Raw genomic sequence first — 21,781 nt, forward strand, 5'->3', positions numbered from 1 at the left:
ATCAGGAAAAGGGTGATGAAAGCTGCAGCTTCTTCTAACCCCATCTGTGTACACACATAGTAGGGGGACAGTCTAGATTGCCACATGTCTGGTCACCCTTGGTCTAAGCAATTGAATCCTGAAGTTGCTCCTGAATTGCCATTCTGGCAGGACGAAGCAATACAACTGTACATCAGAAGCAAGCCCACATCTCCAACACAGTTACTTTGATAATGGACCTAGCTTGACACTTCTTGGCACAGATTTAGTCAACTCTCTGTTAGAGGTACCATGCTTTACAAAGGGAGGGCAAGCTTTTACCAATTGCTGGCTTGCTTTGCTACTCTATCATGATTCCCATTCCTCTTCTTTCAAAAAACAACACACAGAAAACAAACCAACCAACCCAACAATCCTTCAAACACAGATACTCAGAACAATTTACATGCGAATTGGGTTAGAGAAGAATGCTACGGGTAAAGAGGAAAGACAGATACCCCTTACACATACACACTCTCCATAGCCCTTTTTGGCTGTGATCTGGAGTTCGACTATCAATGGGGGCGAGGAGAAGAAAAGGAAGGAAGGAAAATAAAATGCACCCTTGATTCCCTCAAAAAAAACAAAAACAAAAAAAAAACCCCACTGTCCCTCAGACCCCAGAAATTCACCAAAATGCAATGCCTGACAGTCACACTCTGCCTCCACCTGGAGGCCGCAGACCTCAGCTTTTCTTTGGATGCTAGTCTCCTTTGCTTTGTTCACACTAGTGGTAGCAATGGTAGGAACCCACCTGTAAACAGGTCTCCAGGAAGCTATTTAACCATTGCATTGTATAGAGCCACTCTGGAGAATGTTCATTTACACGGTGCCTAAAATACCAGCATCTGCCTGGAGCCGTGTTTAGACTTGGGCTCCCACCCCAATGCTCCACTTGCTGGAGCTAAACTTGTGGTAGCAATTTATTGAAATTTTAGGACAAGTTTCTTATGGTAGACACGGCACCTCTAGCTGGTAACTTAGTCTTCTGGAGTGATAGAACTGCAACATTATTGGAGAGATGTAAGAAGAGATTCAATGAGCTGTTAGTGGGAATGAAGAAATAAGCAGGTCTGTGAAACACCGGAGTTGAAAATGCATGACAAACTGGTCTTTTCTGACCCAGTCATGGACCAGGAACCCATTGTGCAAGGAGCATAACACAGAACATAAAGATGGTCTCTGCCTCAGAGTGCTAAGTAAGGGACAAGTGGCAACAGATGGACACAGAAAGACAAGGGAGTACAGATGAACAGACAGCATCGGTCAATATGATGGGAAGTGCTCTCAGCACAGCAGCAGCCTAGCCATTGTCACTTTTATTTTATTTATTTTTTTAAACCTGCATCACACCAAAGGAGAGTTTTGAGGAAAGATCTGAAAGTGGATAAAGAGGTAACTTTGTGGATGTGTAAGGGGAGCATTTCCCCAAGAATGGTGGGGCAGCATGGGAGAAAGCATGAAGATGCTTTTTTGTAAAATTAGCACATGGGCAATGGAGACTTGCATCATAAACTGATTTGAAGTGAGCCCACTGACAGCTCGATAGCAAACGAGAGATGACAGGTAGGCTGGGGATTGATGGTGAAGGTCCTTGAAAGTGAATACAAGCAGCTTTTGTTTGATGCAATAGAGAAGGGGAAGACAGTGGAGAGATTCAAAGAGAGGGGTGACATGGTCAAAGCAACATATTTATACAGTATAGGAACTAGCTCACTGATCTGACTCCTCTCCGCCCCTCACCCCCCACTTATAGCGAGCTACTTGGGCCCAATCTACAAGGAGTACCTAACACATGCAGTATACAAGCTATGCACGGAAGAAGATGAAGTTTTAGGGTAGCGTTATTTCAAACAAAATGCTGTAGGAGCTGCTATGTTTAAATGTGGAGATTTACCAAGAGTTACATGAAGTTCAGACAGCTCTGGAACAAGAGGATTTGGAACAAAGTTGTTAAAATACATGAATAAAATTATATAAAAAATACTCTTTCAACATACTCACGGGTTTGGCTGTTAAAACCACAGCATGGCTAAAATGGGAGACTTTTGTCACAGACAGTACGTGTCTACAGAACAGAGTAAACCATTTCATAACATTCTAGTTCTGCAAATTATATCAGGGACAGGGGGAAATATGAAACTGCTTCATACTAAGACTGTAGAGATCACACTTCTGTTTTATTATGAGTGTAAAATACCCATTGCCTTAGATACTCTCCATCTTCTTGACTGCTTTCTAGCCACATCCAGTGCCTAGAAGCATTTCAAAGCACAGCTATGATTTTGCAGTCATAGGCTGCAGTATAAATTATTCTTCATAGCTTGCTTCTGCTCATGGTACTTTCCTTCAGTTTAGATTTTGGGTTACAGAAGAAAGTCCTAGTGCAACCAGATCAAAAAGTTTAATTTATGCTAACTGGAGTTTGGCTGCTGTTACCTTTCTTAAGACCATACAGGCCAGATCCAGATAAAAGCTAGGAAGAATAATAGTTATCACAGAGCTGGTGGTAACATAAAGAGGATCTAAAGTTAACTCTAATTTGCACTTGGAAGATGCGGGACAGCATAAAATGTCATCTTATGTGTACCACTAGGAACTGGTTCTATTCGTCCTGGTTGTCTAAGGAATCCTCTCAAGATGGGCCTTGATGACTGGTGTTATGGGGGTAAAGGAAAAATGAGCATGGAATTTATCTGAGTCAAGGAAAGATGAGAAGTCACTTGCATCTGTTTCGATGCCCTTGGGACAATGAAAGTTGATGGTGGCCTTAGCATCTCAATGAAAGCACAGTCTCTTTTTAAACTGGAAGTGCGGGAAGTTGAGGATCTGATTTTCAGAGGTGATGGGAAAAGGTATCACCTCAGTCCCATTCATACTAGGAGCCAAATAAATCCTATATTCTCTATCTGTCAGTAGATTTAGCTGGGTTCCTCTGAGGGACATGAAGTAGCAGAAATGCTGAGTGCCCTGTTCTGGGTAAATTCTGAGGGAACAAGTCACTAGCTACTTCATCCTGGGTGTTTCAAACAGTCCAGTAGGAGGTGCACTAACAAGAGCAGGCAGCTCAGGAACAGCCACACTGGATCAAACCAGCCAGTGGTCCAGTCAGTCTGATATCCTGTCTATGACAGTGGCAACACCCAGATGCTTCAGGGGAAGGTGCAAAATAAGACGGTTACTCACCTTTGTAACTGTTGTTCTTCGACATATGTTGCTCATATCCATTCCAATTAGGTGCGCGCGCGCTGCGTGCACGTTTGTCGGAAGATTTTTTACCCTAGCAAGACTCGGTGGGTCGGCTGGGTCGCCCCCTGGAATGGCGCCGCTATAGCGCCGAATATATACCACTGCCGACCCAACGGCCCTTCAGTTCCTTCTTGCCGGCTACTCCGACAGAGGGGAAGGAGGGCGGGTTTGGAATGGATATGAGCAACACATCTCGAAGAACAACAGTTACAAAGGTGAGTAACCGTCTTTTCTTCTTCAAGTGCTTGCTCATATCGATTCCAATTAGGTGATTCCCAAGCCTTACCTAGGCAGTGGGGTCGGAGTGAGATGTTGCAGAATGCAAAACTGCTGAGCCAAAGGCTGCATCATCTCTGGACTGTTGGACCAGTGCATAATGTGAGCCAAAGGTGTGGACCGAGGACCAGGTAGCTGCGTGACATATCTCCTGGATGGGAACATGAGCCAGGAAGGCAGCAGAAGCAGCCTGAGCCCTGGTGGAATGTGCAGTGAGGTGGCTCGATGGAACATGGGCCAAGTCATAGCAGTTGCGGACGCACGACGTCACCCAAGAAGAAATCCCCTGCGAGGAGACAGGTAGGCCCTTCAATTCGGTCTGCCACTGCGACGAAGAGTTGGGGCATTTTACGAAAGGGCTTTGTCTGCTCGATATAAAATGCGAGCGCCCTACGGACGTCTAGGGAGTGCAATTGTTGCTCCCTTCGTGATGAGTGTGGCTTCGGAAAGAAGACCGGAAGGAAGATATCCTGGTTGATATGAAAGGCCGACACCACCTTAGGGAGGAAGGCCGGATGTGGTCGCAACTGCACCTTGTCCTTGTGAAACACAGTATACAGTGGGTCCACCATGAGAGCCCGAAGCTCAGAGACTCGTCTGGCCAATGTAATGGCTACGAGGAAAGCTGTCTTCCAGGACAGGTATAGCAGTGAGCAGGTTGCCAGCGGCTCGAATGGGGCAGTCATAAGTCTGGTTAGAACCAGGTTGAGGTCCCATGTTTGGGCGAGGCGGCGAACTTGCGGGTATAAGCGCTCCAAGCCCTTGAGGAACCTGAAAACCATAGGGTGCGAGAATACAGAGCGGCCACTCTCCCCTGGGTGGAAGGTAGAGATGGCTGCCAAGTGCACCCTCAGTGATGACACCGCCAGGCCCTGCTGTTTGAGAGATCAGAGGTAGTCCAAGATGGAATGGATCGGGACCTCGGTGGGAGTAACATTGTGCGTTTCGCACCAGCAGGAGAAACGCTTCCACTTGGCCAGATATGTTAACCGAGTGGAAGGTTTCCTATTACCCAGGAGAACCTGTTGTACCGAGGCAGAGCAACGTAACTCGGACCGGTTTAGCCACGCAGCAGCCATGCTGTGAGGTGCAGGGATTGCAGGTCTGGCTGGTGAAGTCTGCCATGATCCTACGTTATGAGGTCTGGGCGAAGAGGCAGGGGAATCGGGTTGGCTATCGACAGGTCTAGCAACATGGTGTCCAGTGCTGCCTGGGCCACGCTGGAGCGATCATGATCAGGTGCGCTTTGTCCCTGCGGAGTTTTAGCAGGACCCTGTGAACCAGCGGGAACGGTGGAAAAGCGTACAGCAGATGGCTCGTCCACGGCATCAGAAAAGCGTACGAGATTGAGCCTGGGGAGAGGCCTTGGAATGAGCAGAACGTCTGGCACTTCCTGTTCTCGCGAGAAGCGAAGAGGTCTATGTGGGGAAAGCCCCACTTCTGGAAAATGGAATGGATAATGTCCGGACGAATCGACCACTCGTGAGACAGGAAGGATCTGCTGAGGCGATCCGCCAGAGTGTTCCGGACCCCTGGGAGAAAGGACGCTACCAGGTCTATCGATTGGGCTATGCAGAAGTCCCAGAGCTGGATGGCTTCCTGGCAAAGAGGGGAGGACCGTGCTCCCTACTTGTTTATGTAATACATGGCCGTTGTGTCTCAGTGTTCACAGACAACACAACGGCCTTGTAGGTGCTGCTGAAACGCCTGGCACGCAAGGCGGACTGCTCTCAGCTATCGGACATTGATGTGCAAGGCCAGCTCTTGAGCTGACCAAAGGCCCTGAGTGCGAAACTGACCAAGGTGAGCATCCCAGCCGAGAGACGAGGCATCCGTCATCAGGGACACTGAGGGGTGAGGTGGCTGGAACGGCATCCCTGCACACACCAGGGAGGGCATCGACCACCAGTCGAGGGAGCCTAGGATGCTCGGGGGGGATCGTGACAATCATGTCTATGCTGTCTCTGCTCGGGTGGTATTCCGAGGTGAGCCACAATTGGAGTGGATGGAGGCGAAGCCTGGCATGTTTGGTTATGAACGTGCAGGCAGCCATGTGACCCAGGAGACCTAGGCAAGTGCGAGGCGAAGTTGTCGGGAAGTTCCGTAGACCTTGTATAATTGTTACCATCGCCTGAAACCGAGGCTGAGGTAAGCAGGCTCTGGCGAGATTGGAGTCCAGGATGGCCCCAATTAATTCTATTCTCTGTGTGGGAATCAGAGTGGATTTCTCTATATTGATCATCAGGCCTAGACGCAGGAATAGGTCCTTGACGATGCCCACATGACGGGTAACTTGGGCCTCGGAGGTCCCTCGAATGAGCCAAGTGTCTAGATACGGAAAAACATGTATCCGACGGCGGCGGAGGGAGGCGGCGACTACAGCCATGCACTTTGTGAATACTCTTGGGGCTGTAGAGAGGCCAAACGGAAGGACCGTAAACTGGAAATGTTGACGGTTGGCCACAAACCGGAGGTACCTTCTGTGTGGAGGATAAATGGCAACATGAAAATACACGTCCTTCATATCGAGGCGGCATACCAGTCTCCGGGATCCAAGGATGGGATGATGGTCCCCAGGGATACCATGCGGAACTTCAGCTTTATCATGAACTTGTTGAGTTCCTGCAGGTCTAGGATAGGTCTGAGACCTCCCTTCGCCTTGGGAATTAGGAAATAGCGGGAGTAGAACCCCTTGCCCCTTTCGTCCTTTGGTACCTCCTCTATAGCTCCGATGGCGAGGAGCATCCGCACCTCTTGCAAGAGGAATTGCTCGTGAGAGGGGTCCCTGAAGAGGGACGAGGATGGAGGGTGGGAGGCGAAATAAACTCGAGGCGGTACCCAAGTTCCACCATGCGTAGGACCCAATGATCTGAGGTTAGATGGGACCACGCAGGGAGGAGAAAGGAGAGGCGGTTGTAAAAGGGAGGGAACGGATCCTGGGTAATAACTGGTACGCCGTCCTCGGGCGTGCCTTCAAACGTTTGGCTTTGGCTCCGCTGGTGGTTTAGAGGGACCCTGATTTTGGCCCCCTTGGGGCCCTGACTGACGCCTACGACCGCCTCGGCCACGCCTCCTGCCAAAGTCCTGTCTTTGTCTAGGCGCAGGGTAAGGGCGGTGAGGCTGGGGACGGAAAGGCCGGCGCTGAGTCACCGGCGTGTGCATGCCAAGAGAGCGCATAGTGACCCTGCTGTCCTTTAGGCTTTGCAGCCTAGGGTCAGTTTTTTCAGAGAACAGGCCTTTGCCATTGAAGGGCAAGTCCTGTATAGTATGCTGCAGCTCCGGGGGAAGGCCCGACACCTGGAGCCATGAAATGCGCCTCATGGCAACACCCGAGGCCAGAGTCCTGGCAGCGGAGTCAGCTGCATCCAACGAGGCCTGGAGGGAAGTTCTTCCCTTCTTCCAGGAGGACAGCAAACTCTTGACAGAAGTCCTGAGGAATCAACTCCGTAAATTTGCCCACCGCCGCCCAGGTGTTGTAGCAGCTAAACAGGGCTTGCTGGTTTGCTATGCAGAGTTGCAGGGCCCCTGCTGAGTACACTTTACGGCCCAGTAAGTCCATTCGCCTAGCCTCCTTCGATTTAGGGGCTGGTGCCTGCTGGCCATGGCGTTCCCTCTCACTGACGGACTGGACGACAAAGGAGCACGGGGGAGGATGTACATATAGGTACTCGTACCCCCTGGAGGGTACCATGTACTTGCGTTCGACTCCCCTGCCCACGGGATAAAGGCTGGAGACTGCCAGATGGTATCCGCATTGGCTTGGATCGTCCGAATGAACGGTAGGGCCACTCTAGTGGGGGCGTCAGCCAACAGAATGTCTACGACCGGATCCCCTATCTCCGAGACTTCCTCCACTTGGAGGTTCATATTGAGTGCCACCCGTCTCAGGAGGTCCTGATGGGCCCTCAAGTCGATTGGAGGAGGACGTTCCTGCCACTGCCTCATCTGGGGAAGAGGAAGAAAAAAGGCCGGGGACAAGCGGGTCCTGCGTGGGCTCGTGCTCCTGGACGACCTCCTGTTCCAGTGGGATCTGGGAGTCCGGTGGCTGAACCGGGGCTTCCTCCGTACCGGTCGGAGGGGGACGACTAACTGTCGCCTCTGGCACCCAGTGCTCTGACGGGACAGAGCGGGATGGGATCACAGGTACGCCTTGGGCCTGGTGGTACGCCCAAGGTGTCCAGAATGACCACTGATGTGGTCCAGGGTCCTGGGCCTGGGGCTCCTGGAAGACTCTGGTGGGCACATCTGAATCACGGTCCTGCGCGTATGAACTGCCCGCGTGGGACGACACTGATGCATGTCTGGATGGCCATGGAGGAGCTGAAAAGCCCTGGGCAGAATCTCCCTCTCTAGCTGGCGTTGCTCGACGCAGCACCGGGGATCGGTACCGGGAGGCATACCGGTACCGGGAGCAAGATTGGGACCTGCGACCGGAGTGGTGCCAGGAGGTCGACTGAGATCTCGAGGCTCGACAACGGGAGTGGCTACGAGAGTCATGGTGCCTGGAGCAGTGCCGGGAGCTGGATCGGTGCCGAGTGTACTGGGCTGGCAAACAGGACGCTGACCGGTGCCGCGAGTACGACCGGTACCAAAATGGAGAACGGTGCCGGGACTGCGAGCGGCGTCGGGACCTGGATTGGCAACGGGACCGAGAGCATCTGCGGGACCGCGATCGTGAACGGTGCTGCTCTGCGGTGCCGATGGAGGGTGGCATGATCAAGGCAGGCTTGCCGATCGACTGTATAACCCGCACCGGCGGTGCCGGGGGTTGAGGCAGCGCAGACTCCGTCATTGCAATCAACTCCCTCGCCGTGCAAAATGTTTCCAGCGTGGAGAGAATAGTGAGCTCAACCACGGCTCACACCGGGGAGCGTTCAGGCACCGGACTCGACGGCTCTTGCGTGGCCGGAATCAACAGTGCCGATATTGTCAGTGCCACGGCAGGTATCGGTGCCGGGCGGTCCGACTTAGTATAGCGCTCGGGCTGCGGAGCAGGCGGCTCGGACGCAGCAGGAGTCTTGAGCCTCTTCACCCTCGGGGAGAGGGATCGGTGCTGAGCGGACATCGGTGCCGGTGCCGGCCGGTGCCGAGAGGCCTTGGCGGTACCGGCGTGATCCGGTGCCGAGGGAGCGCTTCTTGAAGACTGTCCAGCGCTCGGTGCAGAGGGCGGAGGAGTAAGAGCTGCCTCCATCAGGAGCTGCTTGAGACGAAAGTCCCGCTCCTTTTTTGTTCTCGGCTTAAAGGCCTTACAAATGCGGCACTTATTCCCCGAGGCACTTCAGACAGGAGTCGTGGGGATCTCCTGTCAGCATCGGCTTGTGGCAGGCCGAGCACGGTTTGAAACCCGGTGAACCGGGCATGGGCCCCGGCACCGGGTGCGGGGAAGGGGATAATCCCCGAACCCCTCTGAACTATACACACTAACTATACTATAAACGAATAAAGTTAACTACAACTATATAAATCTGAACTATATATACACAAGAATTAAATGAGAGAACTACAAGTAGCTAGGGAAGTGGAGGTCAGCTAAGCCGCACTCCACTGTTCCAACGACCGACATGGGCGGTAAGAAGGAACTGAGGGGCGGATGGGGCAGCAGGGGTATATATCCGGTGCCATAGCGGCACCACTCCAGGGGGCGCCCAGCCGACCCACCGAGTGTTGCTAGGGTAAAAATCTTCCGACGAACGTGCACGCGGCGCGCACACACTTATTTGGAATTGATATGAGCAAGCACTCGAAGAACAACCCTGTGTTGTACAACTATGGAAAAGTTTAATTTCCACTAGGAAAGTTTCTTGCGAAGCCCAAGCAATTAAATTTTATGCTTCAGGGTGGGAACTAAGTGTTGTCTTTTATCACTGGCCTCTCAGTGTCACAGTATGCCCAGGCTGAAGAAACATTACATTAGGTGGCAAAATTGCTCCTCCCTTGAAGGAAGGATTAGATATCTTAAAATAGAGGTTTTCTTTGAGTCTTGGTAACCTTATTCTGGGCACTAAACTTAGCTTCCTTGTTTAAGATTTGTGTATTTTTAAGGCCAGTAGAGACCATTCAATTATCTAGTCTGACCTCCTGTAGAATACAGACATTAAATTCCATCCAGTTATCCCTGTATTAAGCCCAATAACTGGTGTCCCACTTCATCCCAGGAGGTGTTTGGGATTCAGATGGAGCCAGTAGAGGTGGCAATGTTATCTAGATCCCTCTCTCTGGCCCGGTCTGGTCAGGACATCCCTCAGGATTAGGAAGATGATGATCTGGGGTCGCAGGAAATGGTGGGTGTGGCAACCAGGATGGTGAAGCTCGCTCCAGTAGCCTCTATCTATTCTTCCATATCTGCCCGCCCACCGCCCTGAAATGTCTTTCTTTTAAGACCCAAAAAGGGAGTGATGGGTGGAATAGCCCATCCTTGCATTATATTTTGTCCACCCATTAGGCCTAATATCCAACACATCAATTCTGGTTCATTAATTTCTGGTTCCACAGTTTTTGTTTTTAACAAACATGATTGCAACATCGTCCTTGAGGTATATTAACATGGCCTTTTTTGCTTCTCTGTATGGTTTTCTTTCACCTGTTTATAACATTTATTACTGAAAACTTTTCCCCATCAACATTTGTTATAGGTTACTGTAATATCTTATGAAACTTTTATATACTTTTTACAATTGAGCGAACAATTAGGGTAAATCTGTAGGCCCAATTATCACAACAAACACACACTCCTTAGTATAGCTATGTTGAAATGAAGTTATGCCCTCTATAGCTCATTAGAACCACTGGCCACAGAACTGTATTTTCTGGAATGAACTGAGTCCCATGGCCTTTAATATAACAAAATTGATATACACAACCCCTTTGCTGAAGATCCAGACTATACCTCTCAAAATGATTCAACAGCAGATAAAAAATAGCTGGCAAAAAAAATCAGCCATTGCATTTACACTGAAACTAGTTACTATAGTTCTTCCACAAACTGGTTTGTTTCGATTCACTTTTGCTGACCCATTTCTTTCTAAGAATATGTAAGGCACATGTTTCAACACATCAACGCTTGAGACAACACTGTACATGAAACAACAAGTCTGGGACTAAGTCTGGAAGAACTTTTATGAAAGGAACAGAATCCAGATATGGCACAGTGCATTCAGTGTCTAGAATGCAATCACACATGGTAGGATGAGAAAAGAATATTGTAAAATACGGGTGCATAACATGGGAGTGAAGAAAGAAAAGGAAGGAGGGGAAAATGATGTGTTGCATATGAACAGCAAATGGAACCAAAAACTTTATTTAAAAAGAGACAGATGAAAAGCTGTCTTTCAAAAATAACTCTTACCTCTGTTACTAACACCTCCTTTCTTATTTAAAATTGCATTTTTTTAAGAAAAAAATCTTATTGGTTATTTTTGTGCATTTCACTTAGCTTGGACAAAGAAAACTGAGAGGCAGCATTATTTGGGGAAATAGCACAGACTCAAGAGTAACACATGGTCCACACGATTAAGTAGGACCAGCTTGCCTGAACAGACTAGGCAGGTGGGGAGCTGTGATCAGAATGCTGATTGCCTGAGAACTGCACACAAAGTTCTTCTGAGCTAAAAAATTCTATTTTTTTCTTACCCCGTCCTACCCTTCCATCCTCCCACCTCACATTTTTAGATGCAGACTCTTTGGGGCATAGAGTATCATTTACCAAATGCTTGTACTGGAGCTTCAACCTGGATGAGAGCTCTAGACACTACCACAATATCCAGTCTCTGCTGCTTATGATTCCATGACATGGCATATTTCAGTACACACTAGGAGCTGCAATGGCTCCATGAAGTGGAGAAAATATCAGGTTTAGGAGAAAACAGATGGTGAAACATGATATTTCCTCCACTTACCTTCATTGAGCCATTGTAGCTGCTCTTGACAGTGGAAACAGGAATTGCTTGTGATGTCACCAGCAGCACTGGACTCCAATGATTTCTCAGACTTTGCTGGGAGAGAAAATGACAGTCAAGGGACAATTAAGTTTTCTTTAATTTGTGTGTAATTACTGATGAGGTACATAAATCAATATTCAACAAAACATTGCACACATCATAAATTAGGCAATGTCCAAGGTTTAAATAGGGTCCAGTATCATGGGACTTGGAAAGACAGAAAAACACTGCACATAGGTGCTGGAACGAAGGGTGCGGGGGGTGCTGCTGAAGAGGATTCCATCGTAATACAGGGTTTATAGTTTAGTTCAATGGCTCTCAGCACCCCTAACACTGCAGCAGGACCAGTCCAAATGCTTTTTGGACTGGTAAGCAGGACAATTTTCAGCCCCAGATTTTCAGCACCAGCACCACCACTACTCACCGGCATTACCACCGCTCACCAGCAGCTGGAATTCCCCCGTCTCAACCAGTGAGGCCAGAATTTAAAGGCATTGTCTTCCTGCATGCACAGGTTGGGGAGGAAGGTTGGTGTCTGCTTGCACTGGGGAGAATGTGTATCTGCTATGGTCTGGGCTTGTAACAGAACATACTAGCCTGTGACTCAGACGGAGTTCCCAAACACAAACTGCTACATGCAGATGCCTTTCCAGGAAATGCTATCGTGAGCATGGTGCAACATGAAGGAAACATTCCTTCAGCTGGTGAGCTCAGACATGAACAAGATAGGGGAAAGCATGCTTTTCATGTACTTTTTCTTTAGCAAGCAACGGGTGATCTGTAACAGTCTCAGTGCTTTTTACAGACACTTTTAGGCCTAGCACATGGCAAAGTCACTTCTGAAGGGGCAAATTACCTTTCCTTTTCCATCTGCTTTTCTTCCTTTCTTTGTTACTGCCACCATCACTGCTACTGCTGCTGCTGCTGCTGTTCTGTGAGCTTTGAGAGTCTGACTGTGCGTCACTGCTCTCTTCTGAGCCATCAGACAGCTCTTTTAATCCGTCTGGAACATCCTTCTGCAAATGAAAGAAAAATAGGCGGAGTCAATGTGAGCTGCGCCAATTCCATATACAATTCATGGGAAACCAAAAGAACCTCAAAGGAAAAGAGTTTCAGTATTATTTACTAAGCACTGACAATGGTTTCTTCTATGCAGCAGAGTGACATCAGAGACCATCCTCTTCTCTGGCTTCTCGCACACCCACACTGCCCTATAACAGCTCATACAAAATGCTGCCACTAAACTCCTCTGTCTTGCCTGTCATTTTCATCATGTAATCCCTCATGTACATGTCATCCTGTACAACTCTGTTCTTCCTCTCACACTGCCCTTCCTGAGCTCATGTGCACAGCCCCTCCCTTCTCCAGATGTAAGCCCCTCTTGAACAAGTTCTTTGTGTGTTGTACTCCTGCTCCCTGACCACTATATCTGGCCTTAGATTGTGAACTTCCCCGGGAAAGGCACCATTCCTTGTCTGTTTGAAAGCACCTAGCGCAGGTTAATAAATCTTCCTCCACCACCCAAGCACAACAGACTGAAACCACACAATATCATCACTTTGTTATTATTTATATATCAAAAGCGTGCAAAGCACTTTCCAAACAACTAGGAAGACGACATGATCCCTTCCCCGATGAGCTTAGAATCCAAAGCGATTACTTAAAAGAGGAGGATAGTGGATGAGCCATAAAAAGTAATTGATTAAGATGGGGGATTTAGCACAATTCTTTCACTTTTTCAGGGGGCGAGGGGGCCATGTTGCATGGGACTATTTTTTAAAATCTCTATTCCTACCTATCCAGATGTCAACTCCCACCTCCAATCAAACACTGATGCCAGCCTTCATTGCCCACTTTGATTTTGAAACAACCACCTTTCATGTAGTCTGCCAGGCTGCCTCCTACACTTGGCAGAAGCGCCTCAAATATCCACAAAGCCACCTCATTGTCGTCCTCTAAATCCCTCCTCCACACTCTCTTTTGCAGTGATGCCTGTTAAAAAACAACTTTACAATGGTTTGGGCAGCTGGTGTGCTAAGACCACTGCTTAGCAGACTGCCCAGTATTGGCTCCTTGTTTCCATCGGTCTGTATCTATTTGTTGTCTCTTGCCTTATACTGAGATTGAAAGTTCTTAGGAGCCGGGACTGTCTCTCTTTTCTGTGTTTGCTTCAGCACCTGGTCCATGATTGGAGCTCCGAGGGGCTAATGAAATACAGATACAAATAAAACAACAAACAGCAACAACAACAACATTAACTATGTGAAGGGCAAACTAGGGTTTCTAAGCTTCATGGCAGGAGTGTGTTAAGTTGAAAGCCAACTGCCTGGGTAAGGGAGAAAGTTCCTTTATTGAAGAGGACATAGGGCCTGATCCAAAGCCCACTGAAGTCAATGGAAAGAGTCCAACTGACTTCAGTGGGATTTGGATCAAGTCCATAATGACCAGTAATATATTGACATAGTTTGACGCAGAAGTGGAACTGGCAGCTCTCTAAGTCCCTTGTAAAAACAAATGTCAAATTCACTGAATTATCACAGTGTGCGCGTGGTGTGGGCGCATCTGTTTTCGTGCTGAAAGCTACCAGAATGACAGCCTTGCAGACCAAAATCCAGCCTACCCACACGACTGTTACAGCACAGGCAGTAAAAGTTCCTCTCCACCACCCTCTAGTGATGACCTCTTTTTTTTTGGTGGGGGGGGGGGCTGGATTACACAAGGATGCTAGTTGGTTCCAACAAGTTTCGTAATTCTTCTGGTGTGGATTTTTATTATTATTGTTAACATCTTTTTGCAACATTTTTCCTGTAATTGTCAAATGATGAAAATTGTGCCAGTAGTGCTCCCCTGAGCATGAAAGCCTCACTGTGACTGACAGATTGCTGATGACTCAGGTCAGGAGTCAGTTCAGGAGGATCCATGCAAGAATCTTGCCAGCCATGGAGAGCAAAGAGATGATATGGTAATTACCACAGTCACTCTTTGAGCCTTTATGCTTATAGCTAGTGACTATGCTGGACTCTTTCAGATCTTGTGATATGATTTCTTGAAAACAGACATGAAAGAAAAATTCAGAAAGCCTACCAATGAAAAGATTTCTTTCATGTTTGAAAACTGAAAAGGCATCGGGACCTGGAGTTTTGGTACTTTTCATTATTTGAACAGCCTTTAACACCTCAGCTCATGTGGGTGGATTGGCAAGTGCAACAGATGTGGACAATATCTAGCAACTCATCAGAAACAGTAAAACTATTACGTAGTTTTCTAAAATGTTCACGCCACCACTGGTGGATGGCAGTGTAATATGTGATTAGCGATTCACCATCAGCACTCATTAGTGCTGTCAAGGCAGATATACACAGCTTTGACTACATGACAGGAACCTTTGGGGCCATGTTTATCAGCAAGGACCTGTAATTCATCTGATTTATGGTCAAGCCACGTATTTTGCATTTTGCAGAGTTTGCACCGGAACATGCTGCAAGCTGCTCTATATCTGGCCTTTTTCGACTCGGAGCGGGTCAGCACTTGTCACCTGACATCAAGGTGATTCACTATTTCAGGATCATTATCAAACCAGTCTGCATAATATTTCACATACCCAGTACAATCCACAATGGTGTCATAAATTGTGTCATGCACGGATACTTATTTGGCAAATGTCATCACAGACTTATCAGAAATTAGCTGTGTTGAAAATTATTCGGAGATTGACAGATCTTTCAGCTGGGCAATATTTACCTGTTTAAGTGACTATTTTTTTTTTTTTTTTTTACATTTGCAGCTGGAGAGAGAAAGCTTTGACTGAACAATACAGTGATCAGTCCAACAAGCAGCTCTACATAATACTTAAGTTATGCACACATCTCAGATCGCACTGTCGGACCAACACAGATGCCAATGATATGAGCGAGGGTGCATCCAGGTTGTTTTGCATTTGTTGAGGAGTCAGAAGACAGTGTTTGACCCTTGTGGTCCCTTCTAACCCTATGATTCTATAAGATGGTGCTTGACCTACGTCATCAGCAGAAGTAGGCCACTGCTGTTCATGTTGCTAATGCCATGTTTTCCAAGTACACCACGCCATGCAGAATCATCAGAGCCAACACAAGCATTAAAGTCACCTAAAGTAATGAGGTAGTCTTCATAGGGAGTCAACTGTATCAGATCATTTTTGTTCAGAATAAAATTGCTCTGTACCCTCAGAGTTGGTCATTGTCAGTGCATGCATCCACCTCTCAGGGGCAGTTGGAATTTCACCCGTCTGTCGTTTACACTGATAGACAGAATTGCCAAACAAGAGACACAAAATTCTTTCCGATTGCAAAGCTAACTCCTGTGCCATGCGGCTGCTTTGGTGGGCATCACTTTCAGCACAGAACGTGTACCCAGCACTCTCCGCAGTCAGTTGACCCTCTTCAGCAAGTTGCATTTCACTCAGTACCAAAATGCTGGTACAATATCTTTTAAGCTCTTCAGCAACAGTCTGCCGGGGAGGATGATCAGTTTGGATGATCAAGGCATATACAAATATTCCATGTTGCAACACTGAGTCAAAAAAGGAAACCGAGGCTTGTTTCAATTCCAACCACCTAATGAAACAACCTCCAGCCGCAGCACGCTAGTCAGGTCTGTTCGGGGTGAGCACCTTTTCTAGCTCTCTCCTTGCATTGTGGTCAGCTGTGTTGTCTCTGAATAGAGCAGCCAAGTCGATCAAGATGCTGTCAGACTATGGTGTCTATTAAAGCTTCATTATATCAGTAACGTTAGGATAGATAATTTACAGTCACGCAAGACAAGACAAACTATTACAAGTTACCTATTTTCAAAATCTCTCTTTTTAAGTCTTCTGTTCTGGGAAAAAAACATTTGTGTGTGGGGCACAAAATGACAACCACAGAATAATCTGGAACACGCTATACAACCGGTGGAAAATCTGGATGCTCTTTGCTTCTTAAGATAGCAGTCCCCATGAGGCAGAAGAAGCCCACATGCAATTTAACAGCAATGAGCATGTCCTTCCAACTGTGCCTCCTCTTGTTCCCCTTTGCTTTATTCTTGGTGAAAGTTCTTCACCATACTCTCCTGATGGGCTGCCCAATCTGTGTTGTGGGCCCATCATACTCTAGAAACTCCCATGCACCAAGTCAGTTTATAATTTCCTGTAATATACACACAGTGAGACTCTTTCAGCCATCTATTATATTTTCCTTCTCCAAAGCACTCTATTCAGGGCAGGCATGCACTCCGAACTACAGAACAACCTTTTCCACATCACTTCAGCCTCCCATCACCATCACTTCAGCCTCACTTCAGTCCCCAGCAAAATCATGTAGCAGGTCCTCAAGGAATCCATTCTGAAGCACTTAGAGGAGTGGAAGGTGATCAGGAACAGTCAACATGGATTCACCAAGGGCAAGTCATGTTTGACTAACCTGATTGCCTTCTATGAGAAGATAACTGGCTCTGTGGATATGGGGAAAACGGTGGATGTGATATAGCTTGACTTTAGCAAGGGGGGTTCCAAAGAGGATGGAGCTCGGCTGTTCTCAGTGGTGGCAGATGACAGAACAAGAAGCAATGGTCTCAAGTTGCAGTGAGGGAGGTCTAGCTAGGATATTAAGAAACACTATTTCACTAGGAGGGTGGTGAAGCACTGGAATGGGTTGCCTCGGGAGGTGGTGGAATCTCCATCCTTAGGGGGTTTTAAGGCCTGGCTTGACAAAGCCCTGACTGGGATGATTTAGTTGGGGTTGGTCCTGCTTTGAGCAGGGGATTGGACTAGATGACCTCCTGAGGTCTCTTCCAACCCTAATATTCTATGATCACACACTTTTCTTCCTCATAACCAATTGAGCAAACAACGTGTTATTTACTGTAAAAGGTAATGAAAAATGGCATCCCATATTTATTTTGTCTCAGTGACTCCAAATGACTTGCACTTAGTTTACAAGAAAAAGCTGGTTTGATAGCTACCAGTCCTGAAAACTTAGGCTGGGATCTCGAAATTTAAAAGCATTATTTTGCACATTTTGTGGTGACAAGACAATGAAATCAGACAGATGTCTCAGAATAAATAGGTCAACAAAGAAACATTTGTTTAGATAAGTGTCTGTAATATGGCCTGTGAAGTGGTAATAACGGATGTCAACTGTCTAAATACTGACTGGGAAAACTAAAGATGGATGCCTAAATGAAGGACTGCATCATGATTAGTCAGTAAGACTGGACACTATTCTGGACCGAATCAGAGGCAATGAACTTTGGATAAATAAAAGTGGAGATGGAGACCACCTACAGATCTAGAGATCTTTTAAAATCCTGTTGAGGGTCTATATAAAGAGCAGACACAAAAATATTGGCCTTCCGAATACTCAATTCTGCAGGAACATAAGTGTGGTAGGTAATAGTATTAGCACTTTGTATACTGCAATGATACAGAAAAACCTAAGAGATGGGTATTAAATACAGAGGAATTAAATCTCTAATAGGGAAGAGGGGCAGGTCTGAGTTGCATCTCTTGTGCCACACATCCAGGCTATGTACAGATCTTGATGCTTCTACCTCCATAACATTTCTAAGATGGAGAGCTTATGCACCTTGTGCAGGAACTGGAGTTGTTTGAGATGTGTCCCCCTATGGGTGCTCCATTTCAGGTGTGCTTGAGCCTTATGCATCTTTGATCAGAGATTTTTGGCAGTTAGTACCCATTCAGCCCACGCATGCACCAGCACTGCCCTCAGATCCCTCTTCACTGCCAAGTCCCACAGAAAAAATTCCAAAGCAGAGGGGAAGGACGGTGGATAGTGGGGCAACCATACAGACACACATCTCAAAGAACTCCAGTTACCGTGCAAGATGAGTAGTGTCCAAGGGGAGCTGTAGTGAGTCTGCAATACATTTCAACAAGTCCTGGAATTGTCTGAAATCAGCCACAGAAGGTGGAAGAAGCATAACTGCCTGAACTGGAGAACAGTATGAAATATTCATTTGTGGAGTAGCCTCCTTATCTGCTCTGGCATCCTGCTCTAGATCCACACAGGCTGTGTACCAGAGCATTTTTTATACCCAGGAGATGAATCACCATGAGAAATACCTGGTGATGGCTGAACCAGTTCACAGTTTAAATGCTTCCTGACATAACAGGGATTCGTAGATTCCATGGGCCAGAAGGGACCATTGTAATCAGTTAGTCCAGGAGTGGGCAAAATACGGCCCACGGGCTGGATCCAGTCCATCTAACATTTCTGTCCAGACCGCCAGGCTCTTCGGCTGCCCCCCTCGCAATCTCTGGGCTGCTAAAAGTCCCGCAGCACAGCAAGGCACTGAGGCAGGCTGCCTGCCTGCCATGGCCCCACACCGCTTCCAGAAGCAGCTGCCTGATGCTAGCACGTCTCTGTGCACCCCTGGCGTGGGGGGAGGGGGAGGAGGGCTCCAAGTGCTGCCCCCAGCATCATCTTCACTGCGGGGACAGGGCTTGCGGTCATGGGCAGCGCACGGAGACCTGCTGCCCTCCTCCCACACTGTGCCACCGGCCGGGAGCCACCTGTGGTAAGCACCTCCCGGACAGAGCCTGTACCTCGCTCTCCTTCCCGCACCCCAACCCCCTGCCCCAAGTCAGAACCCCCTCCTGCACCCCAATCCCCTGCCCCAGCCCAAAGCCCCCTCCTGCACCAAACTCCCTCCCAGACCCTGCAGCGCCTCCATTAATAGAGTAGAAATGTGCGGCCCATGATGACTTACCAAAATATGTGGAGTGGCCCCCCTGTGAAAATTATTGCACACCCCGATCTAGTCTGACGTTCTGTATTGCACAGGCCAGAGAACTTCTCCAAAATAATTTCTAGAGCAGATTCTAGAACGGGTGGGCAAACTTTTTAGCCTGAGGGCCACATCTGGGTGGGGAAATTGCATGCAGGACCATGAATGTAGGGCTGGGGCAGAGGGTTGGGGTGCAGGAGGGAGTGTGAGGTGTGGGGGGGGCTGCAGTGTGCAGAAAGGGGCTCAGGGCAAGGGGTTGGGGTGCAGGAGGGGTGCAGGGTGTACAAGGAGGCTCAGATTAGGGGGTTGGGGTGCAGGAAGAGGTGTGGAGTACGGGAGGGGGCTCAGGGCAGGAGGTTGGGGTGCAGGAGGGATGCGGGGTGTGGTGGGGGCTCAGGGCAAGGGATTGGGGCAGAGGAGGAGTGCGGGGTGTATGAGAAGGCTCAGGGCAGGGGGCTGGGATTCAGGAGGAGTGCGGGGTGCAGCAGGGGGCTCGGGGCAGGGCATTGGTGTGCGGGGTGCAAGAGGGGTTCAGGGTGCGAGCTCTGGCCCGGCGCCGCTTACCTTGAGCAGCTCCGGGATGGCAGCAGCGCGCAGTGGGGCTAAGGCAGGCTCCCTGCCTGCCTCCCCTGCCCCTGCGCTGCTCCTGGAAGCGGCTGGCACCACGTCCCTGCGGCCCCTGGGGGAGGGAGTGGCAGAGGGCTCCACACGCAGCCCTCACTTGCGGGTAACCTCCCCCGAAGCTCCCATTGGCTGTGGTTCCCCAAGGGGGGTGGCAATCCCACGGGCTGGATTCAAAGCCCTGACGGGCCAGATCCGGCCCGCGGGGTGTAGTTTGCCTACTCCTGTTTTAGAAAAACATCCACTCTTGATTTAAAAGTTATCAGTGATGGAGAATCCACCACCACCCTTGGTAAACCGTTTCAGTAATTACTTTCACCTTTAAAAATTGACACCTTATTTCCAGTCTGAATTTGTCAAGCTCCAACTTCCAGCCATTGGATCATGTTAGACCTCTCTCTGCTACACTGAAGAGCCCATTATTAAATACTTGTTCCCCAATTAGTTACTTATAGACTAATCAAATCACCCCTTAACCATCTCTTTAAGTGACAGATTGAAGGACGTCAATCTCTCACTGTAAAGCATGTTTCTAATCCTTTAATCATTCTCATGGCTCCTCTCTGAACCCTCTACAATTTATCAACATCTTTTTTGAATTGTGGGCATCAGACTGGACACAGTATTCCAGCAGCAATTGCACCAGTGCCAAACAGAGAGGTAATACAACTTCTATGCCTACTCAAGAGTCTCCTGTTTATGCACCCCAGGTTCACATTAGCTCTTTTGTACCTCTTAAGTATGGCCTACGTTCTTTGTCCCCAGACATACACATTTAACTGTATTAAAATGCACATTGTTTGCTTGCACTCAGTATACCAAGCCATCCAGATCACTCTTAATCAGTGACCTGTCTTCTTCATTTACTACTCCCCCAATTTTTGTCTCATCTGCAAACTTTATCAGCTGTCATTAATAAAGCTATTAAATAGCATAGGGCCGAGAAACAATCTCTGCGGGACGCCACTGGAAACACACCTGCTCGGTGATAAATTTACAGTTAAATGTTGTGACCTAACAGCTAGTTTTTAACCCATGTAATGTACCATGTTACTTTAATATCACTCTAGTTTTTCAACCCATATGTTGCACAGCATCAAGTCAAGTCTAGATGTATGACAACTCTATTACTTTATCAACCAAATTCATAATCTCAAAAAAAAACCAAATCAGAATTTATTTCCCATAAACCGATGATGATTTTCATTCATTATATTACCTTACTTTAGTTCATTGCCAATCAAGTCCCATATCAGCTGCTCCAATACCTTGCTCAGGATCGTTGTCAGGCTGACAGGGCTTTAATTACCAGGCTCATCCCATTTACCCTTTTAAAAAGTTGACACAACATCAACTTTCTTCCAGTCTTCCAGAAATTCCCCAGTGCTCCAATTACTGAAAAATCAACTTTAATGGTCCAGCAAGTTCCTCAGCTGGCTCTTTTAAAACTCTTGGAGGCAAGTTATCTTGACCTGCTGATTTTAAAAAGTCTCCCTTTAATAGTAAGGCAAGGTGGGTGAGGTAGTATCTTTTATTAGACCAACTTCTGTTCATGAAAGAGGCAAGCTTTTGAGCTTACAAAGAATTCTTCTTCAGGTCTGGGGAAAAAACCCAGAGTGTATTAACCCTGCTTTGTCTTAAGATTGTAGAGGTATTAACTACCCATTTTACCTTGAATGGCCTCTTGCAACATGCCTTAACTGCTTATCTGTTTCATCCTTGTATTTAGCTGTGACACTGAGTATCTTTCCCAGACCTGAAGAAGAGCTCTGTGTACGCTCAAATGCTTGTCTCCATCACCAACAAAATTTGGTCCATTAAAAGATACACTGCTACCTCGATATAACGCCACCCAATATAACACGAATTTGGATAGAACACGGTAAAGCAGTGCTCCGGGGGGCGGGGCTGCATACTCT

The 21,781-nt window shown here is 47.8% G+C and overlaps 1 protein-coding gene across 2 annotated transcripts in view; it reads right to left on the reverse strand.

The window, feature by feature from the left end:
• The window catches only part of ASXL2 (ASXL transcriptional regulator 2), a 218,981-nt gene that overhangs the window by 111,744 nt on the left and 85,456 nt on the right, over window positions 1-21,781 (reverse strand). For both annotated transcript variants that reach the window (XM_045010059.1, XM_045010057.1), the window contains exon 4: window positions 12,337-12,496. In XM_045010059.1, coding sequence (XP_044865994.1) covers window positions 12,337-12,496 — 160 coding nt within the window. The remainder of the gene's footprint in view (window positions 1-12,336; window positions 12,497-21,781) is intronic.

Source organism: Mauremys mutica, chromosome 3 (genome assembly GCF_020497125.1).
Source record: "Mauremys mutica isolate MM-2020 ecotype Southern chromosome 3, ASM2049712v1, whole genome shotgun sequence".
Taxonomy (NCBI): domain Eukaryota; kingdom Metazoa; phylum Chordata; order Testudines; family Geoemydidae; genus Mauremys; species Mauremys mutica.